The sequence below is a fragment of the Cupressus sempervirens genome, chromosome 1 (genome assembly GCF_028749045.1).
Source record: "Cupressus sempervirens isolate cs-2001-9-10 chromosome 1, ASM2874904v1, whole genome shotgun sequence".
NCBI lineage: Eukaryota > Viridiplantae > Streptophyta > Pinopsida > Cupressales > Cupressaceae > Cupressus > Cupressus sempervirens.
The window spans coordinates 175,728,717-175,742,023 of record NC_143118.1 but is presented as its reverse complement, the minus strand read 5'-3'; the positions used below and the strand labels follow the sequence as shown (position 1 = coordinate 175,742,023).

At 32.4% G+C, this 13,307-nt stretch overlaps 1 protein-coding gene across 2 annotated transcripts; it reads right to left on the bottom strand.

Annotated features, from left to right (window-relative positions):
- Window positions 1-223: 223 nt before the first annotated feature.
- On the bottom strand, window positions 224-4,984 carry LOC149576713 (putative LRR receptor-like serine/threonine-protein kinase At1g67720). Of its 2 annotated transcripts, XM_089819255.1 has the most exons (16): window positions 4,790-4,984; window positions 4,590-4,709; window positions 4,160-4,451; window positions 3,458-3,957; window positions 3,239-3,362; window positions 3,060-3,131; window positions 2,903-2,971; window positions 2,714-2,785; window positions 2,545-2,616; window positions 2,242-2,435; window positions 1,956-2,155; window positions 1,710-1,836; window positions 1,426-1,494; window positions 1,099-1,288; window positions 828-960; window positions 224-729 (listed from the first exon to the last, which is right to left on the bottom strand). In XM_089819255.1, exons 1-16 carry the CDS (start codon window positions 4,875-4,877, stop codon window positions 442-444), a joined length of 2,610 nt encoding a protein of 869 aa, XP_089675381.1. In that variant the 5' UTR covers window positions 4,878-4,984; the 3' UTR covers window positions 224-441. The 2 variants fall into 2 exon arrangements, with proteins under 2 accessions (XP_089675381.1, XP_089675373.1); XM_089819247.1 differs by having other exon boundaries at window positions 4,160-4,709.
- Window positions 4,985-13,307: the final 8,323 nt, after the last annotated feature.

The following is a 13,307-nucleotide window of genomic DNA, read 5'->3' as shown; positions in this document are numbered from 1 at the left end:
AGACTCCCTCAACCTTAAAAGAAATTTTGTAAGTTACCCACAATAATTTATAATATTTAAACATCATTTAATTTAACAATCAATTAATAAAAGTTACTAAATATTACAACACTAAAAATATATATAATTCTAATGTATTGTATTCTTAATACTTTTTAACCTTTGTATCTCTAATTCACTACTTTGTATTAGTACTCTTTTTTTTTAACTCAAGCTTCCTCTATTACTCAATTCTTTTTCATTAAATAACTTTGTTTATTAAATTATACATGGATAATGCTAATTAAGAAAACACCAACAAACCTTATACCTAGACAAGAAACCGCTATAAAATCAGCGATTGAAACATGCTTCTATAGTGAAGTTCCTCCGAATGAAATAGAAGGTTCCGTGAAGCTTTTCCGGTAGCATCAACAAACAGCTATAACTACAAGTCTACTGTCACCTACCACCCTGAGTTAAGCTGTAACTATAATCTGCAGTGCTGAATGACCGCCCAAATTCTTCAGCCGCGTCTTCTGGTTTAGTTGAAGTCAAAGCACCTCTTATATATTGCACAATCTCACTAATCGTTGGTCTTTTCGATGCTTCGGTCTGAACGCATTTTATTGACAAAACCACTAGACCATAAAAGGTTTCATAGTCATTTTGAGATAAACGCAACCTTTGGTCTAGAATATCAGTCAATTGACGCCCAGATTCATCAGTCATCTCCATATACATCATAACCTGTAAGATGAAAACGATTGCAGGTTTTATTCGATACATTCCATTAATGTATAAAAAGTTGCAGCAAATGAATCTATTAAAAGTAGAAAACATCTAACCCATTTGATTAGGCTGAGCTCTTCTTCGGATCGATCCGTGTCTATTGGCTTTCTACCGCATATGATCTCCAGTAAAACCACTCCGAAGCTGTATACGTCACTTTTCTCTGTCAACTTGCTCGTACGGAAATACCTTCATATTAATCAAAGCAATTATTACTTTAGGGAAATAGAAAATTATGAAGCTTTTAAGCGAAAACGGGGAATAGATTGCAAAGTAGCCATAACAAAAATTGAAACTCTTAAAAGTGTCAGGAAATACAATACTGACTCTGGATCCAAGTATCCAAAAGATCCTTTAATGGTGGTGGTCACATGAGATGCATTGTCATCGCCAATCATTTTTGAAAGGCCAAAATCTGCTATCTTTGCCCGTAGTCTAGAATCCAACAGAATGTTTGAGCTCTTCACATCTCTGTGAACTATTTTTGGTGTGCAGCTTACGTGCAGATATTCCAGTCCTTTAACAATGTAAACAATGAAACTATTACCAACCTTTCTTTTAATCTACTCTACAAATTTTGCCTTTATCAGCTGAAACTGGTTTTGTACAAAATTAGAACCGAAACCATTCCAAAGTTTTCGATAAGCAATCTACCTTCTGCTGCATCTAAAGCCAGTCGAAGCCTAGTTTTCCAATCAAGTGAACAAGAGTCGGATAAAGGACCTGCAAGGTATGGCATTAAATGAGTGGATTAGTTTTATCTTTATTTGAAGTTTTTAAATTTCAATGTTAACAAATCTATAATAAAGATATATGATATTCCTGAAGAAAATTGATAAACTGAATGTTGGAAAATAGCCCTTGCTATTAGAGGAAAATATAATGAAGAGTTGATTTGGCTCCTTTCCAAAAACAATTATGCAGGTCTATTTACTCACCGTAGAGATGGTCTTTGAGAGACCCGCAGGGCATGTGATCATAAACAAGCATTAGTTGTTTGGAACCATTGCAGTAACCAAGCAAGGATACCAAGTTCTTGTGATTCAGTCTAGACAGCAGATCGATCTGCTCACAAAGAAACTTTTAAAATTTAACAAAGAGCATAGCGCGGTTACTTTTACTCAAAACCATCATACTCAAAGCAACAGAAACTTAAATAGATAACAGGCGTTGTTAAACATTACCTCGTTCAAGAACTCAGTTGGTCCTTGTTTTGATATGGACGAAAGAATCTTTACGGCCACATCTTTCCCATCCGGCAATTTTCCAAAGTAGACACTTCCAAAACCACCTTCACCAATCTTGTGGCTCAAATTCTGTGTAGCTCTCGTCATCTCCTCTAGACTAAACGAACGAGACTTCACAGGGTTGGGTACAATTATAGCTGCACATTCAATTAGCAAACGAAAAATATATATTTCAAATCAAAAAACATTAGGAATTATAAAATAGCCAAAACGAACTCCTCACCTTGATCGGCATTCATATTCCTCATTTGCTTTCGTCTCTTGGAATTATATCTTCTACGACATATAATAAGCAATACGATTGCTACAGTAGTTGGGACTAGAACACCAACAGTCGATTTAATAGCAATCCCTACTTTATTTCCATTGTACTTGCACTTATCTTTACCTTTGCATAAATGGGGATTCCCGATATAACTGCATACCAGTATATAAATTCTTAAAAATGGCGGCCTTCTGTCCAGTTTACCCCTATATGAGAAAAATAAACGGTTAATTATTTTCTATTGTTTCGTATCAGAATTACCTGAGGTTCAATGAAGGATTCTCCAAAAGCCCTCGCGGAACAGCTCCACTGAAGTTATTGTTTTCTATGTTTCTGGGAGAGGTGGAAAAGAGTACATAGTTGAGATTAATTAAATTAAATTAGCATCCCTAAAACTGGCGCGAAATTGTTACAAAGATATGAAACGTACAGTTGTTTTAGGTTACTCAATCGTGACAGACAATCTGGGATGGTTCCCGTAAAGTAGTTGTTTTCAAGACGTCTGAAGATTGCAATCAAAATGATATTATAAGGAAAAAGGAATTAATGAAACTGCAAATAGGAATGCAAGTAATCTCATGTGAGTAATGAAACAGATATATGACATAACTCAGCTTACATTATCTCCAATTTGGTCAAGCTGCACAAGTCTGGAAATGTTCCCGATAAATTGTTGTTACGAAGAGAGCTGTTTAACATTTGAGTTAGCAGAATCACCACAAAAAAGAAAATTCGAAACGAAATTTCAGCGAAACATTAAATAAGTCCGTTCTCACATGCTTCTCAATTCTGTCAGTTGGCTGATCCGTCCTGGTACAGTTCCAGTTAGATTCCTCTGCGACATATCGCTAATTGAAAGTGGAACTCAAGATAATCAACTCATTAATCTCTGCTTAGGTTTTATGCTACTCAAAACTTGACGCACTATAATTAGTAATTGCGTTATCTGACTTACACATCCAATATTCTCACGGGAAGCCCTTTATTGCATCCGATTCCGCTCCATTCAACAGAAAAACAAGGATCCGATATCCAGCTTTTGATACCAAATGCACTTTTAATTGATAAAAGCGCATCAACTGCAACAGAACAACGTCATTCGTGACTCCGTTAGAGGAAAGGAACTATGGTTAAAAATTGAATCAGAAAATGGAAGATATTATGATCTCCTTACCATCTGCTGCATAAGTTTCTGTCTTGCTCTCCACTATTCTGTAATACTCAATAGCATTGATCAGGGGACCACGGCTGGATATTCCTGGTTGGTCTATGGTTTCAAGAGATATCACCAACTCGCTTCCTTGTGTGTAGTTGTACGTGATTGGCAGCTCAATGGAGTGATTTTGCAGAGCGTAATCTATGTAGCGAACAATCTGTTCATTTATCATAACATTAAAGTTCCTTGACTCTGAGCCGTTGAGGATCTCGACCTCTGCAAAGTATAGTACAATAAAAGTTCTGGCATTCTGTTGCGGAAGTATTAAGCGTAATCGATTTATAGTGGTTTTGGAAAAAAGAGCTGTCTGCATTACAAGATCAGGAGGGAAGCTGGTGATATTATTCTTGTCCAAAATCACACTATTCGAACGTGCTTTTCCAGTAAGGGTGTTGTTGTATAGAACAGACATTCGGCTGTCCGAATTCCACAAGCGATCGAATCGATCTTCTGGGTACCTAATAACGAATGGGTATTTTGAATATTTATGGCAGATTTTATTTCAAGCATCTAAGATTTTCGACAAATTATATATAGAATCTTTAACTTTCTTCATTTCAATATACATACGTCAAGCCACAATAGTGTTGATATTAATAGGCTGCTAACTTATACGAAAATTGCTACCTTAATAAGTTTTTTTAACAGAAATATAACTACCTGATAACCTCGGATGATTGAGCGCCCAGATCATATCTTGACAACGAGCTCAACATTAGTCCAGGCTTAAGCTGAGCCTCATAGAGGCCTCCTTTAAGACTCCTCAACTCAATTGCAGAAATGAAAGGATCGCTGCTGTCTGAAGTTCGAATCAAGCAAACATATAGGGCATTGGCAGAACTGGTGATGACAATTTCTCTGGTAAATTCGGGGACATATGGAGATGGTATAGATTGGATCTTTTGAATAAGCATGCCTTGCGTCTCGAAAGAAACGTTGAAGTTTGGAAGCTCTTGGATTCCATTATAATTACCAAAAAGAAACCACAGACGTAAGAGGTATGTGACATTAATGTTCAATGGCAGGCTAAAACATGATTTATTTAGAGGCTTTGGAAAGTAACGCAGAGACTGCAAGTGACGTGGTATACTTGCATTGCTAATATTCGCTACCCCGCCAACATCTATGAAATGACCATCCGACGTCCACGTAACGTTGGTCACTGAATCAGTGTAATTATGTCCATCGCCACAATCGACGCTCAGGAATCCTGCTTTACAACAAACGACAGTTGATCATTGGAATGAAGGAAAAAAGAGATATAAGTAAACTTACCCCTACGATTTCTACCTGGCTGAGAAGAAACCGAGACAAGAAAAGCAAGGATATTCGCGATGAGCATAAGTAGACCTCTGGCTTTGAAAGTTAACTTCTCCATCGGCTCGGAAAATGGTTGTAAAATGGATATTCACAAATTATGCATGATATGGAGTAGGCGAAACCTCCATTGAAATACTTGGATTGCAGAGTCAAATATATATCGTCTACTCTCATAGCGGTCCCCTGTGGCTCCCAATGAATAATTGGTGTACTTTAAAGTCGTTGCTATTGATCTTTGATTTCACAATGTTTTAATTTGGCATGCTTACGTCAGCAATGACGTCATTTTGAGATGCAGTCAAACATTTGAAATGTGGCCACAATTGACTTTAAGTTTTCTGTGGGGCCAACTTGAATTCTTCCTCGCAAGAAGCTCGCCGACATGATTTCTTATTGTTTTTTCTCAAATCAGTTGTAAAGCATCCCGACTTTTTATGTTTTACAAGAACTCTCAAATATGCATAATTCTATTTGAATCATCGTTATAAACATAAATTTATTAGACTATTTTAAACTATGATAAAAAGGTGAGCATTGGAGTCAAGTATGAAACAAAAACGTGGTCTACAGTCAATTATGAGCCAAGGCGACTCTCAAAAGTCTAAAGTCCAAAGTCAAAGTAAACACACCAGCCCTACATCGCTGCACGTTCCTTTTAAGTCTTTGCCTTCAGGAAATGCAACGTAAAGCACCAGTGCTTTTAGCAGCCTTAAACATCACACACTAAGGAAGAAATTAAGCCTGGAAAAGTAAGTCAAACTTTGACTATTAACATTTTTGCACTAGAAATCAAACCTTAGTATGTGATGTTTAAGCCGTTCGGTACTTTTATACCTCTTCATATGATGCACTTTTCTTGCATTGGCTTTACTTTTAGAAATGGCAATTACGAAGAAATATGTGGCCGTGTTGGTTTTGACGGTAGCGATTGCGTTGGCGATCTGCAGTAACAGAGGTGTTGAAGGGAGGGCTAATGACGAGGTTGGAGATGTCTACCGTCTCCTAGTTTCTGACTATAATACAAAACCGACTATTATAGGCGTACCACCGAAGAACAATGCAATTGACACTGCCACCAAGCCCCCCGAACCGATGAAAGCTGCTACGCCCTCCCCTTCAGCCAATTAAGTAGAGTGCGTTTAGTGAATATTATTAATTTAGTTTTTCGTCTGTTCTTTCAGTAGTAGTGCAGGGGGGAATTAACTTATCTTCCTCTATGTATTTCATCCAAACGAGTAATGAGCTTGCTGAACCGATAATACTTTCCTCTGAAGGTGGACATTTGTTTGGTCTAGCTTGTATCACGTTAAGCTAAAAGATCCACTGTGGCATTTGAAATTTTAAGAATAAAATTTAATATTTTGTGTTGAAAATATCTTAAGAAGTATTGAGAGGTATCAATTTGTCAGTATTTTATTTATACAAACGTTGTTTTACTTTATTTTATTTTAGAATTATTTTTAACTTGAGAGAATTATATGTGCTGTTTTTTTTTCAAATGAGTTCAACGTTAACATGAAAGATATTTTATAGCCATATTTATATTAATATAATTCTTGTTTATTTTTGTCATTTTAAAAGTTATTTCAATGGGTATAAATTGGATGGTTAAATGTCATTAAGTAAGTATATACATAGTTAAAGATAATAGATTAGTTAGGTATATTACATATTCTAATATTTTTAAATAATAAAAATTATTTTTATGTGTGTATAAGTGAATTAAGAACATATGTGTTATCTCTGTTGTCTAATTATTTTGGTTCTCTTTCATTTTATGCTTGCTCTACACCATTAATCATTAAGAAAACATTGATTGAAAAAATCAATATTATGCTTTGTCTCTTGTTGTTCTTTATTCTAATTAATTACTACTTTGACTTCAATGGAAAATATTTATTCTATATAATAACTTATTATTATTATTAGTTACTATTTTCACTTCAATGGAAGTGAAAGTAGTAACTACTTAGTCTCTTGTTGTTCTTTATTCTAATTAGTTACTACTTTCACTTTAATAAAAAATATTTATTCTATATAATAAATTATTATTTGATATATATTTTATTGAAATTAGTTTTTATTAATCAAGATTTATTTTTCTTAAAAAGAATATATCAATACAAATATTTTTATTAATAGTTATAAGTTATATGTTCATTATTTGTGATCTTTGATAAATAATCTAAATTCAATTATAATTTTAGATTTAAAGTATAAATTTAAAATTATCTTCAAGTTTTATAAGATGACTATGACACAACATAAATGTTGTTGTTTTTAACTAGACAAACTATCCATTGATCACGACAAGTTAAGTTTAGATCATAGAAAAGATTTAAATTTATAAGAAAATATGATAGGTACACAAAAATTTACAATTGAATATTAAAGCCTCAAAGTGATTCATTTATAGCATATTAACTGGTCTTTCCATCTCTTAAATTTCTTGACAAAACTCTCAGGCAATACTTGCCTTAAGAGGCACACAAGAGTATGAAAATAAGCTAAGGCATAACTTCACTGAAGTGTTGGATGAACTTAACAAGCTGGAAAAAATAGAAATGACATATATATTATACATGTTATGATCTCTCTCTCTCTCTCTCTCTCTCTCTCTCTCTCTCTCTCTCTCTCTCTCTCTCTCTCTCTCTCTCTCTCTCTCGTTTCATGCATTCTCATTCTCATTCTCACTCCTATATCCATTCTCATTGTTCTCTATTTACATCTAAGCATATCACAAAAATTGATATCCAAGCTACTTGTGTGGAGCTGTGGATTTCATAGTGACTGATCCACACCAATACCTAGTCTTATATCTTCTTCTTCTATAACTAGGCCATGTATTTTCCCATCATGTCATTAGCATTATGAATGATGCAATATCAATTAGTCATGTAAATTCCATCATGATATCCATATTATGTGAAATTCATTTGTGTTCAAGAAAGATTATTTTTCCTTTTAAATGCAATATTAATATTGAGTATTGAGTTCAATTAGCTTTAAGAGGCTATGACTCACTCTCTTTTTTCACACCTTATTTTGGGACCAATTTATTACTTAAGCATCGACTGCTATAAGATTGGGGCAAGGAATGCCCAACCAATGGAATTATGTAATGCTTTATGATGTGTAAAATTGCATTGCGATATCCTCTATTTCTTTGTTTTCTGATATGTTCTAGCTATGTATGTTTCAAAATAATACCACAAATAATATTCTGATCTAATAGAATCTCATGACAATCAATAGTCTCCTAGGAAGAACCCAAGGAAAAATAGAGGCAAGTATATATGTGGGTGAAGAGGATAGGAAATCTTGCAAGAGAAAAGGAAATAAAACAATAAATCAAAGTTTAAAATATTGATCAATGTATAAGTTCAATTCATCTCATTGTTGCCCATGATGTAATTAGTTATCAATTAGAGTGGTGGTGATTGAGTTGTCTAATATCGACCTAAATCCTTGGCCAAGGTAGTATAGAGGCACATTTTCCATAAATGATCACTAAAGGTTGAGAGTGTTAGCTGATAGAAGAGAGGTTGATGGAGGTATCCCTCAGCCTTGTCTGCTACTTAGTTGACACTCTAATATTGATATGCTTAGGATTACAAGACTATAGTGCTCTAGTCTATCCTGAGGTAGGGAGGTCCTTTATTATATGAGATTGTATGGGGATATGTAAAGGTTCATGTTTGGGAGGTTAAGCCTATGTCAAATCTTCTCCTCTTTTCTAGATGTAGAGGCTTGTACAACACACCGTCAGTTAATTCAATTAGTTCAGTATGTCTTCTAAATATTTTACATGTAAGTACCTTTACATAACATGAAATCTATAGTCATAGATGTGATTGAAATGAATGTATATTTTAGTTGAAATCATAGAATTCAGTGTAGAAGTTTAATTTGGTTATCCTCATGTGAAATGGTTATAATCGTTATTTAAATTTTGAGATATAGTTATGATATATTGTTTCTCAACTACTTCATGTCATTCTATGATGATATTCAGTTATAAATCCTAGAATGTATTCTTATTTTTTAGCTTGGTAAAAATTATGTGTTACATATGGTATTAGAGAGTTGGGTTCAACTCTGACCATTGGGATCATTACTCATCAAGATTTGTAAAACTAAAAATTCAGATTTAAATGTAGTAGGATGTATCTCTAGAAGACTCCTCACAAGAAAACAATGCATCCCATATTCTTTTATTTGATAAAGAAGTTGAAGTATGATTATTTCTATTGCTCCATACCTAAGGATAATGAAACCCTAGCTCCATCCATACAACAAGTGAAGAAGGAGAGATTTAGATGGACTCATTCTAGAAAGGCAATACCAAGGGATAAACTTATCAAAACATGGAATTCCTGACAAATAGATCCACTTATGATTTTTAAGAAAACTTGGATAGTACTAGATAAGCCCAGAATTGAAACTAAAAAGATATCGAGCAATAGAATATTTGAGCATTTAATTAGTATTTCTTTGTAACATCCTCAGAAGAGGATATTTTTGTAAATAGAAATTTGTTACAAATGTAATAGGGAAATTGATGAAATCAATAAAATGAGCAATTACTAATACGTTATTTTCTTTTACATTATTTTGAGAAACACATTAATTATGGACATGAAATTGATTGAAGAAAAATTATTTATATTTTAGGAACATAAGAATCATGAATAGCAATGAGAATACAATAGATAATGAAGTGACCAATGAAGTCAAACCACAGATTCCCTTGGATTTGTTGCTTCAAGTTTTGCAAGACACCCAAACAAAATTGGAAACCATGCAAAAGAAAATGAATGATGTGGTGGACCAAAAAGGGCAAGGTCAACAGGAGATGCAGTCCTCACCCCCACCTAGAATTGAACATGAAAATTTTGGCCACATTGAATGAAACACCCAAGTGTCACCTATGCAAACTGAGAAATAGAAGATGCTTGAAATAGTTGGTGATTTTTCCTCTACTATTAGAAGATCAAGCCACCCATATTTTCTGGCTCTGAATTAGGAAAGCATGTAGAAGCTTGGTATCATGACCCCCACTTAGAACCTAAATTATAGTTTTTTCCACCTAAGCAAGATAAATAGATGATATAAAATAATCACATTTAAATACATTACTATTAACTATTGATATAATGATAAATGAATATAATATATATTCATTAAGTATGATATAAGGTATATATTACCACAATATAATGTAATCTATATATCAACATATTGATATTTATAATGATATTATATTAAAATAATAAAATTAATTCAATATACAATAGTAATAGATAAAATTCTATGATTGAAATACATACTTATTAAATGATAAAGAATAAATAATATTTATGGTAATTAATAATCAAATAAAGAATAACAATTATGAACATCTTAATAATAATAATATATTAATCATATAAAAAATAATTATAATAAGGGAATTAGAAGAGACACATCACTTCAAACATGGAAAATTAATAAGGATATAATTTTTGGGGGGAATTGCATCATTGCGGACTCAAATTTATCATATCAAATATGGATGGAGAAAGGGATCATTATAATTGGTATCAAAGCATGTTCTTTTCATACTGATGGGAAGAACATGAATAAAAACAATATTGAAGAATGATGGATAGTGCTTCCAACATACACGTGAGATTCAATTATTGCTATCAAGCAATGTGCTATTTGGAATCATAGATTGTATAATAGTACAACACAAACTGACCACTAGCACTAGAATGGTAATGTGAGAGGATGGAGAGAATGAACCCACACTTATATAGAGTGGTCTTAGAATTTTATAATTGATGATGAGGCATTGGGGCGAATCTATTGGAAGTGTCAGTTCATCGGTAGAACTTTTATATCTACAGTGCATCATCTCCATCCCATGGGATATTTTTGTTACGTTAAAGTGTTGTGTCCTCAATATAGACAATATAAATCAAAATATTATCATGTAGGAGGATGTTTAGATCCAAATAGATCATATGTTGATCTTTGCCATTTTCCTGGGAAGATGTACAAACGATCAAATCTTCTAATGATAGTGATAAGAGCATTCAAACTATTTGTATATATGTTGGCACAAACTATTGAATCATTAATTTCCACAGATAAACAATGGATATACATGAATAGATGCATAGTTAGCAAACTCTTCTTAGCCATATCAAATATTTGGCATATACATCAATCATTGCAAAATTGACTAATTAGTAGTATATGGTATGGTATGTTGGGAAATTTGTAACTTGCAGCAAGGATTGAATAGCTTTGTACCATTGGAAATTAGTGTCAAAGGCTCAATAGTCTCATAATATGGTGAATTGATATTAATATAGCAAGAAAGGACATTAAAATTGATGTTAAAAACAAATAAACTAAGAGGTCACACCTTTCTATTGGGTCAACCCTAATAGGAAGCTAATGCATATCCTCAAAAATATAAAAAGTTCAATGTGGTGAATAAATAAGGAGTGACATGGATGTATAGAGGAAGAAACAACTTGTTGCAGAGGAGAATAGTCAAAATAAAATAAAACAAATAGTTCATCACAAAGAGGGGTATAAAAAGAAGAATCACATTAGCTTACATTGGAACTAATGTTCCACAACAAGATGATGTGGATACCACAAGAGAATAACTCTAGGGTATATATATGGAAAAGGCATTGGAGATTCTAGTGCTTTGCATATGATTATGAGACTATTACAGAATCCAATGTCTTTATTTCTTATGTAAATCTCATCTATAGCTCCAAAACACAAGAGAATAGGGTTTAGCCTCTATGAAGAATATTGTGCCCACTAAAGAAAAATAGTGATTAATAACCATTCAATAAAAAAAAAAGACCCAAAGAGTTAATATAAAATTAATAAATTGAAAGTCATCTTTAAAACTTGTGAGAGTGCAATGATATTGGTGTGAATTGATAAAAATGCAATATGAGAGGTATGACTTATCTTAGAAGTTCAGGTAAATATTTCTTTCATTTTTTTATTTTAAAACTCCTATGTGGATATGATATTGAAGAAAACATAGATTGGGAATTGGTTAGAATCTATTATTGATAAATAACAGATTACTAAATATGGGTTCCTCACTATTTGCATATGAAATTCTTAATCATATTAGATAAATATTTGAAAAGGAAATAATATGTTTGAGGGGCATATAGTAAAATATGTAAATTATAGGACATCAAATACATATTATATATTCAAAGTATATATCTAATCTATAATGTATTTGAAGGATCTAATATTATTATTTTGAATTGTATTAAGTAAATATGTGTGAATAATATTACTAGTAAATTGTGGTTGAATCCATAAGAACTATGATGTTAGCCATGTAGTGCATATGGAGTGTGCATAGGGGGAGAAGTAAATTGGTCGTGTTGGGGTAAGATAATTCTAATATGGATAAAGATCTAACATACCATCCACATCAAAAGTAAAAATGTTCTTAATGGATAGGGAGTGTACATAGCGGGAGAAGTAAATTAGTCACGTTGGGGCAAGAGAATCCCAATATGGATAAAAATCTAAGGGAGCCCAAAACTCAAGCATGTCCAAACTCAAGCAATAGTGAATCTACCATCCACTATGGAATTATGCACCCTATTATAGTACTAGCTATCTAAAAGTTGTTAAAAATATGCATCTTCAAGAACTTTTGATTTTGAGACAAGGGAAAGAAGTAAGATATTCATGATCAAAGTGGTAAAAAAATTTCTTACATTTTCTTATTTCAAATTGTAAGTAGGATTCTAACATTTATAGTATCTGTCTACATTCTATCTTCATGCATTAATTTGTTTTCTTTTTGTCCTCTTTGGGTCTTCCTGCATTTACGTCTCTACCTTGTGTTTGCATTGTGTCTTCTTGCATTAATGCATCTACTTTGTGTCTTCATTCATAGACCATCATAAACTAACATGTGTACTTTGGAAGTATTTTAACACATATGCAGGGAAAAGAATTTGAGTTATAAATTGCTTGAGGACAAGCAAACTCAAGAGGGGCACTAACATGGCCCCCACTTAGAACCCAAATTATAGTGTTCTCTGCCTAAGAGAGATAAATAGATGATATAAAATAATCTCATTTAAATACATTACTATTAAATATTGATATAATGATAACTAAATATAATATATATTCATTAAGTATGATATAAGGTTATATATTATCATAATATAATGTAAACTATATATCAACATATTGATATAATAGTTTGATATTATATTAAAATAATAATAAATATAATATACAATAGTAATACATCAAACTCTATGATTGAAATTCATACTTATTAAATGATAAAGAATAAATAATATTTATGGTAATTAATAATTAAATAAATAATAACAAATAAAAAAATCTTAAGAATAATATTAATATATTAATAATATAAATAATAATTATAATAAGGGCATTAGAAGAGACACATCCCTTCAAACAT

Coding starts and splice junctions, on each gene's coding strand:
- LOC149576713 (XM_089819247.1), bottom strand. CDS start 4,877: ATGGAGAAGTTAACTTTCAAAGCCAGAGGTCTACTTATGCTCATCGCG. Junction 2,972..3,059: donor CTGACAGAATTGAGAAGCAT/GTGAGAACGGAC, acceptor AATGTTAAACAG/CTCTCTTCGTAACAACAATT. Junction 1,495..1,709: donor TCTCAAAGACCATCTCTACG/GTGAGTAAATAG, acceptor CATACCTTGCAG/GTCCTTTATCCGACTCTTGT.